The 20,625-nt window shown below is 39.7% G+C and overlaps 2 protein-coding genes across 2 annotated transcripts in view; one reads left to right on the forward strand and one right to left on the reverse strand.

The window, feature by feature from the left end:
* STAB2 (stabilin 2) overlaps positions 1-12,704 on the forward strand; it is a 102,335-nt gene extending 89,631 nt beyond the window's left edge. The window contains exons 61-69 of the mRNA XM_069973525.1: positions 2,886-3,019; positions 3,796-3,961; positions 6,060-6,166; positions 6,248-6,367; positions 6,947-7,096; positions 7,486-7,596; positions 10,264-10,392; positions 10,710-10,844; positions 12,387-12,704. Of these exons, the coding sequence (XP_069829626.1) occupies positions 2,886-3,019; positions 3,796-3,961; positions 6,060-6,166; positions 6,248-6,367; positions 6,947-7,096; positions 7,486-7,596; positions 10,264-10,392; positions 10,710-10,844; positions 12,387-12,434 (1,100 nt within the window). The 3' untranslated portion in view covers positions 12,435-12,704. The remainder of the gene's footprint in view (positions 1-2,885; positions 3,020-3,795; positions 3,962-6,059; positions 6,167-6,247; positions 6,368-6,946; positions 7,097-7,485; positions 7,597-10,263; positions 10,393-10,709; positions 10,845-12,386) is intronic.
* A 4,750-nt stretch (positions 12,705-17,454) lies between these two features.
* Positions 17,455-20,625, reverse strand: part of NT5DC3 (5'-nucleotidase domain containing 3) — a 42,280-nt gene continuing 39,109 nt past the window's right edge. Inside the window, exons 13-14 of the mRNA XM_069973537.1 lie at positions 20,519-20,583; positions 17,455-20,133 (exon numbers count right to left, since the gene is read on the reverse strand). Coding sequence (XP_069829638.1) covers positions 19,872-20,133; positions 20,519-20,583 — 327 coding nt within the window. The 3' untranslated portion in view covers positions 17,455-19,871. The remainder of the gene's footprint in view (positions 20,134-20,518; positions 20,584-20,625) is intronic.

Genomic DNA, 20,625 nt, shown 5'->3' on the forward strand with positions numbered 1-20,625 from the left:
CAAATAATTATGTTCAGTTATGCACTCAATACTTGGTCGGGAATCCTTTCGCAGAAATGACTGCTTCAATGTGGCGTGGCATGGAGGCAATCAGCCTGTGGCACTGCTCAGGTGTTATGGGGGCCCAGGATGCTTTGATAGCGGCCTTAAGCTCATCCAGAGTGTTGGGTCTTGCGTCTCTTAACTTTCTCTTCACAATATCCCACAGATTCTCTATGGGGTTCAGGTCAGGAGAGTTGGCAGGCCAATTGAGCACACTAACACCATGGTCAGTAAACCATTTACCAGTGGTTTTGGCACTGTGAGCAGGTGCCAGGTCATGCTGAAAAATGAAATCTTCATCTCCATAAAGTTTTTCAGCCGATGGAAGCATGAAGTGCTCCAAAATCTCCTGATAGCTAGCTGCATTGACCCTGCCCTTGATAAAACACAGTGGACCAACACCTGCAGCTGACATGGCACCCCAGACCATCACTGACTGTGGGTACTTGACATTGGACTTCAGGCATTTTGGCATTTCCTTCTCCCCAGTCTTCCTCCAGACTCTGGCACCTTGATTTCCGAATGACATGCAAAATTTGCTTTCATCAGAAAAAAGTATTTGGGACCACTGAGCAACAGTCCAGTGCTGCTTCTCTGTAGCCCAGGTCAGGCGCTTCTGCCGCTGTTTCTGGTTCAAAAGTGGCTTGACCTGGGGAATGCGGCACCTGTAGCCCATTTCCTGCACACGCCTGTGCACAGTGGCTCTGGATGTTTTTACTCCAGACTCAGTCCACTGCTTCCGCAGGTCCATCAAGGTCTGGAATCGGTCCTTCTCCACAATCTTCCTCAGGGTCCGGTCACTTCTTCTCGTTGTGCAGTGTTTTCTGCCACATCTTTTCCTTCCCACAGACTTCCCATTGAGGTGCCTTGATACAGCACTCTGGAAACAGCCTATTTGTTCAGAAATTTCTTACCCTCTTGCTTGAGGGTGTCAATGATGGCCTTCTGGACAGCAGTCAGGTCGGCAGTCTTACCCATGATGGCTGTTTGGAGTAATGAACCAGGCTGGTAGTTTTTAAAAGCCTCAGGTATCTTTTGCAGGTGTTTAGAGTTAATTAGTTGATTCAGATGATTAGGTTATTAGCTCGTTTAGGGAACCTTTTCATGATATGCTAATTTTTTGAGATAGGATTTTTGGGTTTTCATGAGCTGTATGTCAAAATCATCAGGATTAAAACAATACAAGACCTGAAATATTTCAGTTGGTGTGCAATGATTCTAAAATATATGAAAGTTTAATTTTTATCATTAAATTATGGAAAATAATGAACTTTAGCACTATGCGCTAATTTTTCGAAAAGGACCTGTATCAGTTCAGAAGTCCATTCAGAAGAGGGGAGAAGGGCTGATTACAACAATCCTGTCTGTGAATAATTTCTCTGGTGAACTTCACTAAGGACATTGCAGAGGCTGTAGAACAAGAACAGAACAAAATTGAATGAAGGGCTATGAGGAAAATATTTTTGTACCATAATCACTAAGCAGGAATAAAAAGAATTTCAAATGTGGCCATAGCCTACATCAGTGAATCCAGACCTCTAAGCTAAGCTAATCTAAGAGGTTGCCCACCCTAAACTAACTTGTCCCCCATACACAGGATAGGGGACAAGTAGGAGATTGCGGGGGGTTCAGTCTCTGTACCCCCCAGGGATTTCCATATGGCCCTCCCAGCTCCTGTGTTATAAATACAGAGGCAGGTACAGCACGTGACCCACGGCTCTATTCATTCCTTTGGAGATGCTGGAAAGCCAAATGCTATACTCGGCTCTCTCCGGCGGCTCCATTCATTTTCCATGGAGGCGCCAGAGTGAGCTAAGTACAGCCGTGGATTATGTGCTGTACCTGCGGCTGTATTCATAACAAAGAAGCCGGGAGAGGGGTCTGGAGATCGGCAGGTGGTATGGAGGTCGAAACCCCCCACCACCGACACCTCCACCACCACATATTACTTGTCCTCTATCCTGTGGATAGGGGACAAATTAGTTTAAGGTGAGAAACCCTTTTTAATTTACAATGGCAGTTTTCTGATACCAGGTAAATATTTTTGGCACATATGTCTACAGTAGATTGAGTTTTAGATATATTCCTGACCCATTAAATTTGAAGGTGTACTCCAGAGACTAAAAATATATTTTACATACATTTCTTAGTAAAATTATATTGCTTTGTAATACAACTTAAGGACCCAGTGGATTTTGGCCTTGATGACCTGGCCAATTTTCATTTTTGTGTTTTCGTTCTTTCCTCATTGCCTTCTAACAGCCTTACTGCTTTTATTTTTGCATCTATAGGGCCATGTAAGGGCTTGGGTTTTTTTCACGAACAAGTGTAATGCAATGTAATTTGTAATAGGGCCTTTCAATCCACAATAAAATGTATGATGAAACTCCAAAAATATTATTTATGGGTGCAATTGGAAAGAAAATGCAGTTTCTTAACTTTTGGGGGACTTGTGTATCTAAAGGTTACACAGCCCTGCAGTTCTGACACAAATGTTGGTTGCAGCAGAGGGGGTCATGTTGTCCCCATACTGCTGCCACTCAACGGAAGTGAAAATGTACATAAAAAACCTATACCTTTTTTAAATAAAGTATCCAGAATACCCCTTTAAACTGGGCAATTGGAAAGTTGTTATAAAGATAGATATATAATTGTGAGTGCTGTTCACGGTACAAAAGGTATATTTATATTTAGTTAATAATGTAATATTATTTCTATTAAGGTGAATGTTTTATTAATACTACATTATTTTCTCCTAAAGCACTTTCACTGTGTGTCCAAATAATCCAGAAAATATTCACCATGTGATACTGGCTCATGTTGACAGTCTTCTCCCCCCTCAGATGCTACCGTTGGAGTATTTCACTTACAGTCTCCAAAAGGCAAATATAAGTATAATTTCACTGAAGCTGGCCAAGCATGCAAAGACCAAGACGCTACCATTGCTACATACAGCCAACTGTCCTATGCTCAAAAGGTATAGTATAATGCTAGCAGTGAATCAGACCTCTTATTTTAAACTTATACTACACTTTTAATATTTATTACATACTTATACTATACATATGTGCATACAGACATATACTAACTGTATAGATACAATTTGCATATTAGTGATGGGAACCTATCTCTGAACATAAATTTCAGTCTATCAAAGAAAACTATTGTAAGCAGGACAGATATTTATGACACTCCTTAGTCATTTTTTTATTAACAGTTTATAGCACTAATATACTTTTATACACAATAAACTTGTATTATACAGAACTTAGTCTATTCTGCCCAGTGGACCTCTCCGTGCCAGCCTAATACTGAAATAACTTCATGCGACCCTTTTCACAGGGCAATTATTGGACCGATAACTCCCCCATGTAAAAGGCCCATCTGTTGCCTTGTAATCAGTATCCATGTAATCAGAGGTTGTGTTGCCAACAATAGTTAAATGGACGGTTCCACGAAAGATCCAGCAACAATTTGGCAGTCTAAATAGTCCTTTGAATGAGTGCCAAGTGACTTGTATATAGTCAATCAGGACTCAGTAACAGGGAATTGTCTGCACACCAGCTCTTCGGGAAGACCACCTTTGATTGGTCTGTGGCAGTTTTTCAATTCCTTCACAGTCTTTGTTTCTGACTACTGTTTGAGAGGGTTGCCACAAAATAATTTTCCACCATGATTTTAAGTTTAACTGTATATTTGCTTCACTTGTACAGTCCATTCAGAAACTTATTTTTATTCTTGTATTTGATTTAGGCGAATTACCATCTATGTTCTGCGGGATGGTTGGCTAAAGGAAGGGTGGGCTATCCAACAGCATATTCGAACCCTAACTGTGGATTTGGACATGTAGGGATAGTGGACTATGGGGAGCGGGCCAACTTGTCTGAGACATGGGATGTTTTCTGTTATAGAACTAAAGGTAATTTTATTTTCCAAAATAACATGTCACGTTGCACAACATCAGCATCAATTTCATTTAATATGATACTGTTTCCCTACCGATTGACATTTAATTTTAAACATCTGTAAATATTCTAGGATTCCACCAAATCTGTTTAGTATGCTACCCCATATTATATCCCTGGGTCCCTGAAAAATACCACCTGTACAGCGGTACATTTATAATGGAGCATACATTTTTTGTACATTATCATGGGGGTAGCCATCTTGGCTTGCCTGAGCTGTTTTTAACAGCTTTTCCAGATATGCTTTACAGCAAGCCCTATAGAGATAGGAACAATAGACTGTCCCAAACCATATTCATTAAAATGGGAGTGCTTTTTAGGCATGCTCTGTAACCTGTGCAGAGGTCATTCTACAGGAAAGGGGAGGCTGAGCTGTGAGCTGCAGCTATTGTGAATAGAAGTCCTATCTATAAAGTGTTGTCACTTTTCACTGTAATCCTGTCTGTGATTTAGAGAAAAAAAAAAGAGAACGAGAACGATGCTAGAAAGAAATCAGTACAGAACAGTCCCAGCTTAGTGGTTAGAATGAAAACTGCAGATTTTATTAACATCTTTAAATATGTTTAATATTAAAACTTAAAGGGAACCAATCACCTGAAAAATCAATATGACGCTATTAATCTGTGCTAATACATCCCCAAATACACTTTCCTCACATATATCTTCAGCGTTTGGCCCTGCCCGATATACGCCGAAATCATACTTTGATCTAGTCCCGTGCTGTATGCTAATTGATGGCAGGTAGTTATATAGGCGTTTCTTCAGGGCCAAGTAGTCATTGGTAGCTCCTTGAGAAAGGTCTAACGAAACGCGTTGGAGGGTGAGGTGGAGGGGCTGCATTGGTGTCGGGCACTTGCTGGTATTGACTTGGTAAGGGCAGGAGTGGAGGGACAGTGTTGAGAATTTTCTCACATATCCCATACCCAGGAAATTGTGCCTTTGAGTGATCATGCACTAGCACTTTATATTTATTACAGTGATGAATTACGGGTCACACAGTGTTTGTGTATTACACTTATGAATTGGAAAATTGCCTGACATGATGAATGTGATGTTACATGAAATCTTGGAATAGCCCCGCCACTTTTTGGTTTTTTTCTTGATTTTAATTGTCTAAAGTGTATATGTTTTTTATGGGTGTTTTGGGAAACATTAAAAAAGATGATATATGATTTAAAATGATTTATTTTGGTCTATATGGGTTTTTTCTTGGTTGATACATAGTCATGGGCCTGGGGCTGGGTTTCACTGTAATCACGTCTCTATGGGCCCCGTGTCACAGAAACATCATCCAGAGGCGGGCCTGGCATTGCGTAGCTGACACACACAGTACAGTGCAACCCTATCCCCGCTGTACTTTGCATGTTTGAAATGGCTTTGGACTCTCATAGCTTCGGATTCTGCTTTACAGAGTGTTGCTGAATGGATCATTTTGACCCTGCTGCAGCAACTACAAACAAAAGAAGTGTTATTCCTATGATGGTGGTGGCTGCAGCAGGGTCAAAACGATCCATTCAGCGACACTCTGTAAAGCAGAATCTGGAGCTATGAAAGTCATTTCAGACATGCAAAGTACAGTGGGAATTGGGTGCAGCTGTACTGTGTATTTCAGCTACGCAATCCCAGGGCCACCTCCAGATGATGATTCTGTCATACTGGGCTGTGAATGACGCCCATTGAGGTGTGATTACAGTGGAACCCAGCCGGGGGGCTGTGACTACTTGGCCCTGAAGAAATGCTCCAAATAACTATCTGCCCTCAATTAGCATACAGCGCTGGACTAGATCAAAGTATGATTTTGGGGTATATCGGGCAGGGCCGAACCCTATAGATATGTGTGGTAAGTGTATTAGGGGATGTATTAGCACAGGTTATTAGTATCATATAGATTTTTCAGGTGATTGTTTCCCTTTTAACAGGTTGTTTTCTAATTACATATTACTTTTAAGGTAGTGAAGGTAGAATAGTAAAAAAAAATAAAAATAAGCTCACACTATCATAAATATGTCTCAGTGTTTTTACCAAATACATATTTCCATTTTTTATTTGTAGATGTAGAGTGTACCTGCAAGCCTGGCTATATAGGAGATGGCTACACCTGCAATGGAAACCTGCTCCAAGTCCTTATGTCTTTCCCTGAATTTTCTAACTTTGTAATGGTATGTTAAGAGATAAACAAATAATGTAATAATAGTCTAAGCACTTTGGTGTCTCTCAATGATCCTATCCTTTCCCCACAGGAAATCTTCAAATATTCAAATTCATCAGCAAAGGGCAAAGAATTTATCAGTTACCTTACTAATTTGACCATACAAGCTACTTTTTTTGCACCTAGTAATGATGGCATTAATGAGAATGTGGTAAGTGACCATTAATAGTTGTGACTAATCATAAGCAGGCAAGCTTGTTAGGCTGGGTTCACACTAGAGTAATACAGAAGTGTCTACGTCCATATTACATATTACATCTGCCAGACCCAACTTGACTGTGAGTCTCATCCGCAAAAATGCATCCGTGTTGTGTTAGTCTGAACCAAGCCAAAAAGGGGGCATTTGCTTGATGTCAGGGAGAAGGGCACAACAAACCACTCACCCTTGGCCCAGACATTTAGATTCATAAAGAGGGAAGTTAACAGGGTTCTTGATGGTTCTGTGTAATGATGAAGTCAATAATAGTTGAGAACCTCCATTCAAAAATGTAAAAAGGACTTCAGCTTTAATAAATCAAGAGGTAGACCGGTAGCCAAAGTTCAATAATGAGGTTGTTTTACTTATAGAATATAGGCATATTACTTTTCACTTGTGTTGGCCATGTTTTGCTTTAGAAACTTCAAAAATTAAACCTGAGCTGTAATTGGTTACTGTGGGAAAACCAGACATTTATTTGTCCTCAGATTGATAATGTTCACTTAGCGTCCACTTATCTTTTTATTTTCCCAGACACTCTCTGGTCGTGACATTGAGTATCACATTGCCAATGACAACATGGTATTCTTTAGTGAACTTACCAATGGAACGTTACTCCAGACAAAGATAGGCAACAAGCTACTTGTTTCTTTTGAAGAAACCTCCTCAGACACACAAAACACGGTAAGAAATATAACTGTCTATGAGGAGAGACTGCATTACTTGGCTTAGACTACCATTTTTTTGAGTGGTTGTACATACAGGGAGACATTTATGAAGATCGGCATACTCATACGCCAGTCTTAAATTAGGCCCTGCCCCGAATTACCCCGCTGGATTCACTAAAAGGCACACGAACTACAACCACCCACAACACTTTATTGGTATATGATATATTATCAACAAATTGATATTCAGTATTAATTTGGGTTATTTAAAGGTTACTGGTTGTATATTGGGCATTATTTGGTCACTATAAGGTTCTATTTTGTTGGTTTTAATGGCAGTTTTATTTGGGTACTATATGGAGGTATTTCATACTAAAGAAGACTTTTTTGTGCATTTATTTCCAGAACCAAATAAGATATGTGGGTGGAAAACGCATAGTACAGGCGGACTACATTGCTTCAAACGGAGTAATACACATGATATCTGAACCTCTTAAAGCTCCTCCTGAACCTAAAGTAAGTATAACAATATACCAAACAGCGCTTGCACAGAATATCCACTAGGGGGTGACAGCATGTGTTATACAGTATATGTGTAAATACCATTCTCACATCTGTAGTCTAAGGTTATTTCCTATTTGCATGTTTCTTTGCCAAAACAGGACTGCGTGTTCACAGATTACAGTAGGAATACAGTGGGGGAAAAAAAAGTATTTAGTCAGTCACCAATAGTGCAAGTTCTCCCACTTAAAAAGATGAGAGGCGTCTGTAATTTACATCATAGGTAGACCTCAACTATGAGAGACAAAATGAGAAAACTAATCCTGAAAATCACATTGTCTGATTTTGTAAGAATTTATTTGCAAATTATGGTGGAAAATAAGTATTTAGTCACCTACAAACAATCAAGATTTCTGGCTCTCACAGACCTGTAACTTCTTCTTTAAGAGTCTCCTCTTTCCTCCACTCATTACCTGTAGTAAAGGCACCTGTTTAAACTTGTTATCAGTATAAAAAGACACCTGTGCACACCCTCAAACAGTCAGACTCCAAACTCCACTATGGTGAAGACCAAAGAGCTGTCAAAGGACACCAGAAACAATTGTAGCCCTGCACCAGGCTGGGAAGACTGAATCTGCAATAGGCAATCAGCTTGGAGTGAAGAAATCAACTGTGGGAGCAATAATTAGAAAATGGAAGACATACAAGACCACTGATAATCTCCCTCAATCTGGGGCTCCACGCAAAATCTCACCCCGTGGGGTCAAAATGATTACGAGAACAGTGAGCAAAAATCCCAGAACCACGCGGGGGGACCTAGTGAATGAACTGCAGATAGCTGGGACCAATGTAACAAAGCCTACCATTAGTAACACACTACGCCGCCAGGGACTCAGATCCTGCAGTGCCAGACGTGTCCCACTGCTTAAGCCAGTACATGTCCGGGCCAGTCTGAAGTTTGCTAGAGAGCATTTGGATGATCCAGAAGAGTATTGGGAGACTGTCCTATGGTCTGATGAAACCAAAGTGGAACTGTTTGGTAGAAACACAACTTGTCGTTTTTGGAGGAAAAAGAATACTGAGTTGCATCTATCAAACACCATATCTACTGTAAAGCATGGGGGTGGAAACATCATGCTTTGGGGCTGTTTCTCTGCAAAGGGGCCAGGACGACTGATCCGGGTACATGAAAGAATGAATGGGGCCATGTATCGGGAGATTTTGAGCCCAAACCTCCTTCCATCAGCAAGGGCATTGAAGATGAAACGTGGCTGGGTCTTTCAACATGACAATGATCCAAAGCATTTCAAGGTCCTGGAGTGGCCTAGCCAGTCTCCAGATCTCACCCCTATAGAAAACCTTTGGAGGGAGTTGAAAGTCCGTGTTGCCAAGCGACAGCCCCAAAATATCACTGCTCTAGAGGAGATCTGCATGGAGGAATGGGACAACATACCAACAACAGTGTGTGCCAACCTTGTGAAAACTTACAGAAAACGTTTGACCTCTGTCATTGCCAACAAAGGATATGTAACAAAGTATTAAGATGAAATTTTGTTACTGACCGAATACTTATTTTCCACCATAATTTGCAAATAAATTCTTACAAAATCAAAATGTGATTTTCTGGATTTGTTCTCATCTTTTTAAGTGGTGGAACTTGCACTATTGGTGACTGACTAAATACTTTTTTTCCCCACTGTACCAGTACTTTGGGGAAAGCAATCCTACTGGTCTTTGCTGGTTTCTATTCCTGATTTAGCTGGAAATATGTGACTAGAAATGAAAGCCATGTAAACTTCTTAATCATATTTTACTCACAGCAACATGATGATGACACCTATGTATTCATTCTGCATGTGAGGATAATGATGTACAGTATTCTTAGGGCATGTCCACATTGATGGCAAATATCTATTACTAATCAACTGAATATAAAATCCTTAGTTTGCAGATCTGCAGGTTTGCTGTGTGCATGGACCCTGACTAAAAGGGGTTATGTCACAAAGAAAACTAGGGGGGAGATTATTGAAACATGGTGTAAAGTGAAACTGGCTCAGTTGCCCCTAGCAATCAATCAGATTTCCATCTTTCATTTTCCAAAGAGTCTGTGAGGAATGAAAAGTGGAATTGGGTTGGTTGCTAGGGGCAACTGAGACAGTTTTACTTTACACCATGTTTGATAAATCTCCCTCTAGGTCTATACTGATGCATCATGTTACATGAAGCATATTTCAATGTACAAGCATTTTATTAAAAAACATGGTTCAAGAGATATAGAATCTCTAAGCAGGATTAGTTTTGATAACCTGTTGCCCTTGGTTACGGCCCACTGGGTATCCACTAAGTTGGGTCACTTATGCTCAGTTCAACTACAGTCTCCTGATCTGTCCCATTAGTACTGTACTGGCAGTTAGTTTTAACTTCACATGCAAGCAAGGGGGATTCTGGGAATGTGTATGACCCTGTATATGAGTACAGTGGAAACCAGGAAGTGATCAGATACATAGGGAAGAAAAACAGTACAGGAATGTAAGCTACTTTACTACAAACAGCACTGTTGTTAATGTATGTGATACACTGATTTTACCATCTTTGCTCCATGATTCAACGCCTTTAAGCCTTAAGAAGTAAGATGGAGTGTACCTTATTCTTATCATTGACTACCCCCTTTTTCTGATCTAGGTTCTACATGCTGGCCATGGAGCAGGAATATTCTTTGGTATTGTCTTAGTCATTGGATTGGTGGCACTTGCCATATTTGCATACAAGAAGTTTAGCAGAAAAGACTTTCAGTTTCAGCAGTTTCATGAGGTAATTGTCAACTACTATGCTGGGCAAGCAGAGAAAGCTATAAAGCAGATGTCTGTGTTGTTTACTGACAGAAGCCAGGATCTCACATACACCCCCCTTGTGACCTCAGTCACACAGCTCGACTTGTCTATGACCTTTACCACTATATATCACTGTTCGGATTTATCATGAAATATCTTTGAATATAGAATGCACCTGTAGAAATGCTAAGTCAGTCCATTTTTTCCTCAAATGCTTTCAAATATAATGTTATAAAAACAAGTAGTATTATGTAATCTGAAATGGAAATGACATTTTTTTTTTATATATATACACAGTATGATGAAAAGGAAACGGTGTCTGATTTTAACATAGCTCCCTCCTCAAACATTGCAAACCCCATGTATGACAGCGTTGAAGACGCTAAACCCCCTCCTGAACCGTCAATAGAGCCAACATTTCATCCATTTGCTGTAAGTATTCTGTTTAGTTGTTTTAGATTCCAAGTTGATAACTATTTAGGTTACTAATGTGATTTGTAATATGGGGCTATACATGTTCAGTCATTCATATTCATAGTAAGTAACATTAGGTTAAAATGAATTAGTAAAATGAACAAATTGATGTGTCCACTTCTGTAAGTACCACTCGCAAATCATGACTGTGCCCCCAATAGCAGCCCACTTGCAAATCATGACTGTGCCACCAATAGCAGCCCACATTATGCTAGAAACTTCCTAACCACAATTCACCTTGTACACAATGCCCCGGTCATGATAACAAGAATCCACACATCTTACAGAAACATAGAAGATTATCGACAGGAAAAGACCCCCTTGTCTACCTGTCTATTAGTATTTCCCTTTTTATTACCTTAGGATAGATATATGATTATCCCTGGCATGTTTACATTCTGTTATTGTAAATTTATCAACCACATCTGCTGGAAGTTTATTCCAAGCATCTCTACTAATAATTTTATAGTTTTATTACTGGTTCTTCTTTCTGGGTAAAATGTAAAACAAATGAGAGTGCAGTTTTATAGAATTTTATAACATTTTAGACCTGGACCTGGGAAGTGTGTACTTAAAACGCACCCATCACCCATCAAGTAAAATAAAAGTTTTATCCAATTTAATCCAATTTTAATGCCAGCACAGTTAGCTTCAGGATAAAATAACATGGCAGCAGTGCGATTGTGTATGTCAGGTGGAGTTATTTTTATATCCTTCTTAGAAGGGCACTTCCCCAGAAAATATGCCATTAATATAATAGTGTTATTACTATCATAAACCTTGGGTTCAGACTGAATGGAACAGCATGAGTAAAAGGTTTACTCTTGGCGCACAGTCTTGTATGCAGAGCTTATAAGTCAATGTCAGCAGTGATGGCAAGAGAACAAGTTTCTATTTAAAGTGCACCCTATTAAGTTACTGAACGTCTACAGTGCCCCGCACAAACACAACTCCAGGCAGTTAGTCATAATATTTCTTTCTGTATCAGGCACTGTACAAACAGTAAAACAGGGGACCCACGATAGCATTTGTTAAGGTCATGTTATTTTATGCAATGGCAACTTACAGAAAAAAATAGTTTTTATCAGGGGGTCAATAAAAAATGAAATTATATATCACATATTTGGCATGGAAATTTTTAACAGCTCATTACTTTCGTGTAAGGCAATGGTCTCCAGCTATGACCTCTTGTATTGCAGACGTATTTTATCAACCAAGCGATGCCAGTTTGGATAGTAAAATATTAGTGTCAAATTTAACATGGTAATATCTTTGCATTTTCATAATCCCATCACTCAAAGCTGCATGTGGTTCACAGGGTAAAAATGTAGGCTTTCATGACATCCACATAGTTTATACCACGGGTCCCTAATCACGCTTTAATATGACAAAGTACTGTATAGATATTTATAGATTATGTACTGTTTGTGGATTTTTTTTTCACAGTAATTGTTACTTGAATTATTATAAAGTTACATGGAAGATTTATTTTATTTCCAGGATTCAGATGATCAACAACTAGTACATTTTGGTGGCCGAAACAAATAATGGTAAATAATTTGGTGGAATCTGAACAGATTATGGCTGTAACAGGATTCATCCACGGAATAGACATTACAGTCAGACTCCGGCAGCTTTAGATCTTTTCTAAGACTGTTGACGTTTACAAAGCCAAAACGGTGTCCGAAAATACAACTATTCTATAGAATGTACAGTTTTCCTGCCTGCAGAAATTAATGGAACTTAGCTTTGGGGCAGTTCCATCCTTTTATGGCTCTTTTACTGTGAACCTGTAAATAAAAACATTCATTACTAATATGCCATCTAGTAATGTTTAAAGACTTGTCTGAGAAATGCATTTAAAGTTTTCATTACAAATATCTAGAAATGTGTCAGGTTCTTGCTTATACACTTCACTATGTATTTCCCCTCTCAGCATCATTCACACCAACATGGAATATATCTCAATCTAACAAATGTGTAGCCCATAATGGGGAAATCGCCTCCAACCCATCTAATTATTACACAATGGAAACAGACTGTTTATGCTGAGATAAATCTGATGCATTTCTAAACTGTGTCTGGCTGTCAAATCTGGCAGATCTGCAGACTGTTTAGTCTAAGTTTGCAAAGCACACCTACGAACACTTGGTGTAACCTTGAACTAGACATTGTGCAAAAATTTTGGCGCGCTAAATTTGCATTTGATGGATGAGATGCATTTAACTGTTCTTTTTGATGCACTTTGCATAACAAATGTGCTCAAAATTGTTGCACATAGCAAGTGGGACACAACAGCCACAGCAAATGTGGGTCAATGTCTCAGATTTACTAAAACCGACACAAAAACTCACATTTTTTAAATGCTCATGCAAAATGGAACCTGAGCTGTGACCGGTTGCTGTTAGGAATGATCGAACCTCGGGATTTTGCAGGTTCAAGCGAACTCGAACCTGCAGCATTTGATTCCCAATGTCTTTCCGGTCTGTGGGGAAGGAGGAGACAGCCTGAGTACTGCCTGGAATTCCAGGATCCAGCTTAGATAATAGGCTGTATCCCGGAATTCCAGGGGGTACTCGGTTTGATGGAACCTGCAAAATCCTGAGGTTCGATCATCTCTAGTTGCTGTGGGCTAATATGAGATTTTATCTTAGTAATATGGAGCCAGTGTGCTTTCTTGTACTTCATAAGAAAGGGCAGTTCATGTAAACTAGTCAGAACCACAATCAGTGCATGGGAAGTACTAAATCACATTCACACTTTTAGGCCATGTTCACATGGCGTAAAACTCCGGCCGTTCCGTGTGTCACAGAAGATCATCTCGGCCGGTACTGCAGAACCGCCCAGATTATCCTCACTTCTGTTGAATTGAGAGGTGGGTGCATCCGCATGCTCCATTGTGTCAACTGAGAGGTTCTCTGTGGCTGCTATTCAATGAATAGCGGCCGCAGAAAACTGACATGTCAGTTTTTTTGCTGCGCCACTAAAGATACTATGTGTATACACTCCGGCCAGGATTCCATAGACTGCAGCACTATGTAAACTTCGTATTAATCACGGCCGCTGTCGCAAATCCGCATCAACGGCCGTGATTAATACGAAACTCATGTATTGTGAACTTTTACAGTGTTAAAGTAGTCATTAAAGATTGTTGTAGGGAGCACAAATGGATTGCACATGAAAAGTTTACTTTTTGTCAATAAGCACGTAATATTGTAGATGTACAGCTACCTTCTTTTAACCAATAACTGTATATCATAAACTATATATAATTTTATATATTTTAATACATATAATTTAAATATCTAGTGCTTCACAGCACTATATACTACTAACATCAGGAGTTAGTTACGTTACATAGGACCACACACCACTTCAACAGCGCCAGAGGGGAGCAACCCAGTAGTCCAGCAGCCCCAATGCTGCTAGACAAGGTTCCTGATTTGTGTGGGTCGCCAACTTAAAAAAAAATGGGCTATGTATGGCAGCATTGGGGGTGCTGGACTACTGGGTCACTCCTCCCTATGGCACTGTTGTTGGGGCTGCGTAATGCGTTCACACTGAGTTTTTGTAATTGTTTTTTTTTTTTTCAGCAGTTAAAAAAAAAAAAAAAAACGTAAAGAAGTAGTAATATATAGGTGCAGCTCACAATATCAGTATCTGAATGGGTCGAGGTGAAACTAAAAGATGCCCTTACCTAGAGACGGGCGGAAAAATTCAATAATGGAAAAACATATAGTATTTAGTCCTCTAGACAGCAAAAAGTCCCAACCTTTAAATATAACAATTTTAATAGATAAATAAAATAGCAATATAAATAAGAATATAATAGGAATATAAAATAATTGGAGATCTTCGTTCTAAAACATCATAAACATCATATAAAACAGCCGTAGGAGTACGGAATTGGAAAGACTGATGGATGAAAAGTCAATGTAATACCGCTGGGTACTGGCCAGTAGTTGCAATCAGCATTAGTTCAATGTGTTACTATAAGCGTTAGTTCAAGCCTCAGATCAATATGCTTCTACTTGTAGCTATTTTTGTTTCTGGGTCACAGTTGTAATCGTACCAGCCACAGTTATTACTGGACATGTAGTCCTTCTGGTGATCGTGTATCTCACCGCACCTGGTACAGCGAGACACTCGATAGTGGCCAGGTTGATCTGTGATGCCGCTTACCCGTCCTGTTCGAGAATGATGGCTGCTATTGTGGCTCTCTCCCTCCTGCGGAGGCTACTAGTTGAGATCACTTCAGTCTGGGCTGGAGAGGCTCTTGCAGCGCGTCCTCGTGGTGTTCAGTTAGCGTTCGCGCGCTGTTACCCGGCCTCGTTCTGTATCCCGGCCTCGTTCTCACCTGGGATGTCTCAGTCTAGGGTGAGATGCTGGTGGGGATTACAGATAGTTGCCGTGGGTTGGTGGGGTGGAAAGAATGGCGGGGGGGCCCCCCAGTAGCTGTATGACTTGCAAGTTAGAATAGTTTATAATAGTTCATATATTGTGCCAAACGCGTTTCAAGGTTATAATAATTAACCCCTTCGTCAGTGGCAGTGGTCAGCAATAGCAGCTAGTACGATATTGAAGACAGGCAAGTAATCATATAACTGCCCTCGAAACCAACTCTCCCACAGGCAGGCCATACTCTGCTTATATACAATAAACAGGGAATTTCCAGTTACCAGGAAGAATAAAGTAATATCCCAAACCTAAAACCAGAACAAGACTGACTGACAGGTCAAGGGTTCTCTCTGCACTGATAACATTATTACTATTCACCTTCATGACAAATACCTTTGTCTCCTTCAGGAAAAAATCATCAAAGAATCCAAATTATTTTTGCAGAACGCATACCCTGCTAATACCACGATATTAAAAGGGATTATATGGGGTCAATGCTTTTACTTCATAAACAGTACCACACCTGTCAGCGTTTAGTCACACATTGGTACTTGACACCAAACACATTTAGACCTATAGATGTTTTTGTGTGTGTGTGTTCAAATCACATGACCACCAACATATGACAGGATTTTCTGGACCAGGCTAGTTGTAACCATTTCTAAGCAGTAGTGTTCTCAAGCAGTGCTTCAGTAAAGTAGTAGTGAGAAGTTTTTTTTTCCCCCCATCGCTTCTATATATTGAAACTTATAATAATTATAATAATTTCATCAGTTTCACAGTGAAAAGAATGGTACAGACATTTTTTGGGGCAAAAGTGGCATAGAAACGTAGAAAATTGTTGGCAGAAAAAGACCACTTGGTCCATCGAATCTCCCCTTTTAGTATTAAAAGGTGGCAGTGATATAAAGACCTTTTTTTAGTATTTAAAAAATGTGGCGGTGATATAGAGAGGTCTGTGGCATGTCACACACTAGAAATCTTTAGTAATTTTCTTTTCATTTTTGGCAAGGGTTATAGTTGGCGGCAGACCTTACCAATTTTCTGCGGTAGGTATGCCCGAGTTTCCTGAATTAACCAACAAAGCCCATATTTCACATGTACAAAATTGTTAAACAAGGTAATTGTTTTTAATTCACAACCTCTCCTACTCACACCTGCGATCCCTATCTCTACTCCCTTAGGGTGGGTTCATACTGAGGAATTCTCACGGATAAACTCGGCGGAATACCGCAGTATGTCCGCGCGCCTTTCCGCCGGCTCCATAGACACCATTCTATGAGCCGACGTATTCTGCTATCCTGCTAGCGGAATACGCCGGGCCATAGAATGATGTCAATGGAGCCGGCGGAAAGGCGCGCGGACATACTGCGGTATTCCACTGAGTTTATCCGCAAGAATTCCGTAGTGTGAACCCACCCTTATACTGCTGGTGAAATTTCTCCTAACTCTGAGCCCCCTACTAGATCCACCTATCCACCCTGGGCCCCCCTTGTTTCTTTGGTGCACTCCAGTAAGCACGCTCTGTCTGCAAAAAAACTTTCCTTCATCCACACGCACTTGATTGGCCACAACCTATTCTTTTTAGGCCTAGCTGAAACATGGCTGACACCTTCTGACAGGGTCATCCCTGCTGTACTTTCCTACAGTGGCCTCAAATGTTCTCACCACCCCCAACCCTATTTTTACCCACCCTGTTCCATGTCTTACCTCACTAGCATACCTCTACACATCCCTGACCATAACCTTCTTACATTCTCTTCTTTTCAAATGCCCCCAGTCTCGAGCCTCTCTCACCTCATCACTCTGAGACTCTCCCCAGCTACTCTCTACAACACAGAAGCAGCTGCAAAATTTTATTACAACACAATTACCTCAGCTCTCAACTCAGTTGCCACTCTTAGGGCCCTATTCCACAGTAACGATATTCGGCCGGATCGGCCCCATTTGGCCCGATTCGGACGATTATCGTTCGGTGAAATAGAGAGAATGATCAGCCGATGATAGGGTCATAATAATGTCTAATAATTTTTGTCTCCACAAAAAAAAATGAAATAAACAGACTGCGATATAAAGTAAAAATGCTGAATATTGTTGTGCTCAGCTCAATAAAAAGACTATAGATGTACTATACCCCTCTATTTTAAACAAATAAATGTTCACACGCAGATTTAGTATTCTACCAAAATCACTGTTTTATTAAAAAGAGAAAACTGAATCACAACATAAAAGTATAGTATAATAAGTATTACATAATGTAATCACCTTAACCGTTATAAATAGAGACATTGCACTGGATCATTGTGAAATACATTGGGAAGATCAGCTGGTGCCATTTTTAAATACTCTAAAGCTGCATTTACTACGCAATATAAAATTTGCAATAAGGCAACATAATGTACTTACAATTATATGGTAGTGGCTGCATTGGTCTAGATGAATGTATAGTGCTACAAGCTGCAAATATACAATACCATTATTGTAACATCTGCAGTGTAAACATACTTCACAGTCTGTCCAGGACCATACAAGAAATATACAATCACTTACAGACATGGTCTATTATAATAGGATTAACCAAAAAGACTGAAACAGTCACTCCTCACACAATCACTCCCAGAAATGTATCTGGAATCAGACTCTGTAGCTTTAGCAGAATGTGCCAATAACTACATCAGCTAATTTCCTCAATGCTAAAAAATCATTAGGCAATAGATAAAAGGAGGGGGGTGGATTTCCAATAAGAGACACTTATGGCATATTCAGTGGCCTGGCATACAAGTGGCTTATCCTAGTTTTCACCTGTGTGCGCGTTCGGGATTCATATTGCTTAATGGAGTAGCCTACTGTATCTGCTTTGTTTTGAAAAGACATTGTGTGGTAGACAGCAGGGTAAAATTATAAACCATTAAAAGTAAAAAAAAAAAAAAAACACATAAACCAGTGGAATTATTAATCATGCAGAGCCACCACCTTAACTACTGTGCTGCAGGTGGTCTGGTTATCGCTTTACATAAAGCTTAGCAGAATATGGAGAAACGACTCTCAGACTTTACATTTCCCATGTCAACAAAATTAGTTCGATTAGAATATCTTAGAACAAGATCTACCTTAAAAGCTGGCTGCCAGTGACTGGCTGCAGCTGCACAATGCACACTGTATGGTGACATAACTAGGCCACTGGGGGGATTCTGGAGCACACTGGAAGTGACCAGAGGGGTGAGAACAGTTTTTTTTTGTTTTTGTTTTTTATGTACTCTTCCAATTCCTGCCCCTGGCAAATATTTGTTGTGCCCCCCAATAGGTGAATACAGATACTATGTCCTGAAGTGAGTGAAGTGTTTCTCGCTTGTTCTAGAGGTCACTATAGGTGGATAAACTGCAAGTTTATATTACACTGTAACTGCACACCTCCAATGAGTCTGACTACCAACAACCTATTTTCTTATAAAAAAAAAAGATTTAAAAAAAATAATAATTCTATTACATATTAATATTAATTAATATGTATATTCAATATACTGGCTGGTTTTCTTCTATTTACTTCACACACCTAATGTTTGCTATTTCAATCTACCTATAAATGTAGTGAACATCAATTTTCATATTTATTGCAACAAAAATAAATAATAATAATTGTTCTGAGGCACGTACACATTGCAGCAAAACCATCATAAAATATCCTACATATTACAAAGCAAAGCAGTGTATCAAGTCATTTGTAAACAGAACATATTTAATGAACCATAGCCACTAGCAGCAAAGTAAGCAGCAATAAGTGCAGAGTACTAGAGGACTATGGGGGGGGGGCAGTTAAAAAATTCAGATTATGGGCTTGATGTGTGGTAACAGTGATACCTGATAGGGCAGATGACAGGGCAGATGACAGGATTAAGACTACCGACTAAACTGATCACCGCTGATCGTTCTTTCTGCAGCTCCACCAGCTCATTTCAGGATGCCGTTAAATGGGTATTGCCATCTCATCTTCCAATCAGATGGAAGAAGCGCTCATTGTGCCTGCAGGCCACCACAGCCTGTGCTCATTCTCTATGGGGTTACTGAATATTCCATTCTCAGGATTGGTGGGGGTCCTGGCAGTTGGACCTCCAGTTATCACCTTGTTAGGGAACAACAAGCTGAGATGGGAATATCCCATTAAGACAAGCCACCTTAGGGCTAGATAGGGTACTGATTTAAGGGTGAAGTTGACAGAACATGCTTTACTCTGCTTATATTTCTAGAAGAGCACAGTCTTCTAATCAGCAATCATAAAAACTAAATTTTAATATAACACGTTTCTAAACTATTTGAACTCAACTCTACAAATGTACAAATAGCTGCGTCATGAAGAGAACCATAAAATGGAAACACCCCTACCCAATGGCTCTGAAAACAAACATAAAAAACATGCTGCTTTGTATTGATCAGCATTCAAGTTCAGTTCTGAATACACGTGGCACTACACACTCCATAAAAGCTGGTAAAGTTGAGTGTTATGAACAGTTAGCCACATAAAATTACTTATAAAAGCTACATTCAATCCATCCATAAAAGGTGCAGGACTGGAGATTAAGTTAACGGGAATCACTTCAGCTGAGCAATTTCCTGTAAGAACGGGATACCAAATGTACCAGGATACTGCTGATCTGACCATACAGGAACTTCATGCTGTAGTGGCGTTCTCTTTGGATAAAATGTGTGATGCAGGTTATAGTTCAGTAAGCAACTTAAGGATTCCATGTAAATATCAGCAAAACGAGAGAGGCGCCTCAAAAAATAGGTCGGATTGTGGTCAGTCCGAAATATACTACCAAAACGAGGGTTAAAGATTATTCGTGCCATGTCCCTAATGTGGAAAAAACACACATTAGTATGTAGGTGGTAGACTTATAATGCAGAATAATAAGGATATCTCTATAAATGAAGTAGGACATTATAAACATTATAGAGCAATATTTAGCAGTACAAGCTGAAAATTCAGCACGGAGGTGAGATAACATTTCAGCTGAGTCTGTGTTTCTCTCTACCTCTGTCTCAATTTGCAGATACACCCCCCCCCCCCATGAAATCTGATACTCCAGTGAGGCATTTTTCTATAGAAAAATATATTACAAAGTTACTTATAATTGCTTGCACTAATGAGTACTAGTGAGTATTTATGTATTCCTCTAATACATAACCAACAATAGTTAACTACTAGCAGATACTCAGTAACCAGAAAAAAAAATTACCTCATCTCTTGCCTTTCTTTTATCCAGTCACGTAAGACCATTTGTGACTCGGCATCTCTGTAAACCTATTAAAGAAACAAACATTTAAGATTGTAAAGAGCTATGAG

Source organism: Dendropsophus ebraccatus, chromosome 1, assembly GCF_027789765.1.
Source record: "Dendropsophus ebraccatus isolate aDenEbr1 chromosome 1, aDenEbr1.pat, whole genome shotgun sequence".
NCBI classification, from domain to species: Eukaryota; Metazoa; Chordata; class Amphibia; order Anura; family Hylidae; genus Dendropsophus; species Dendropsophus ebraccatus.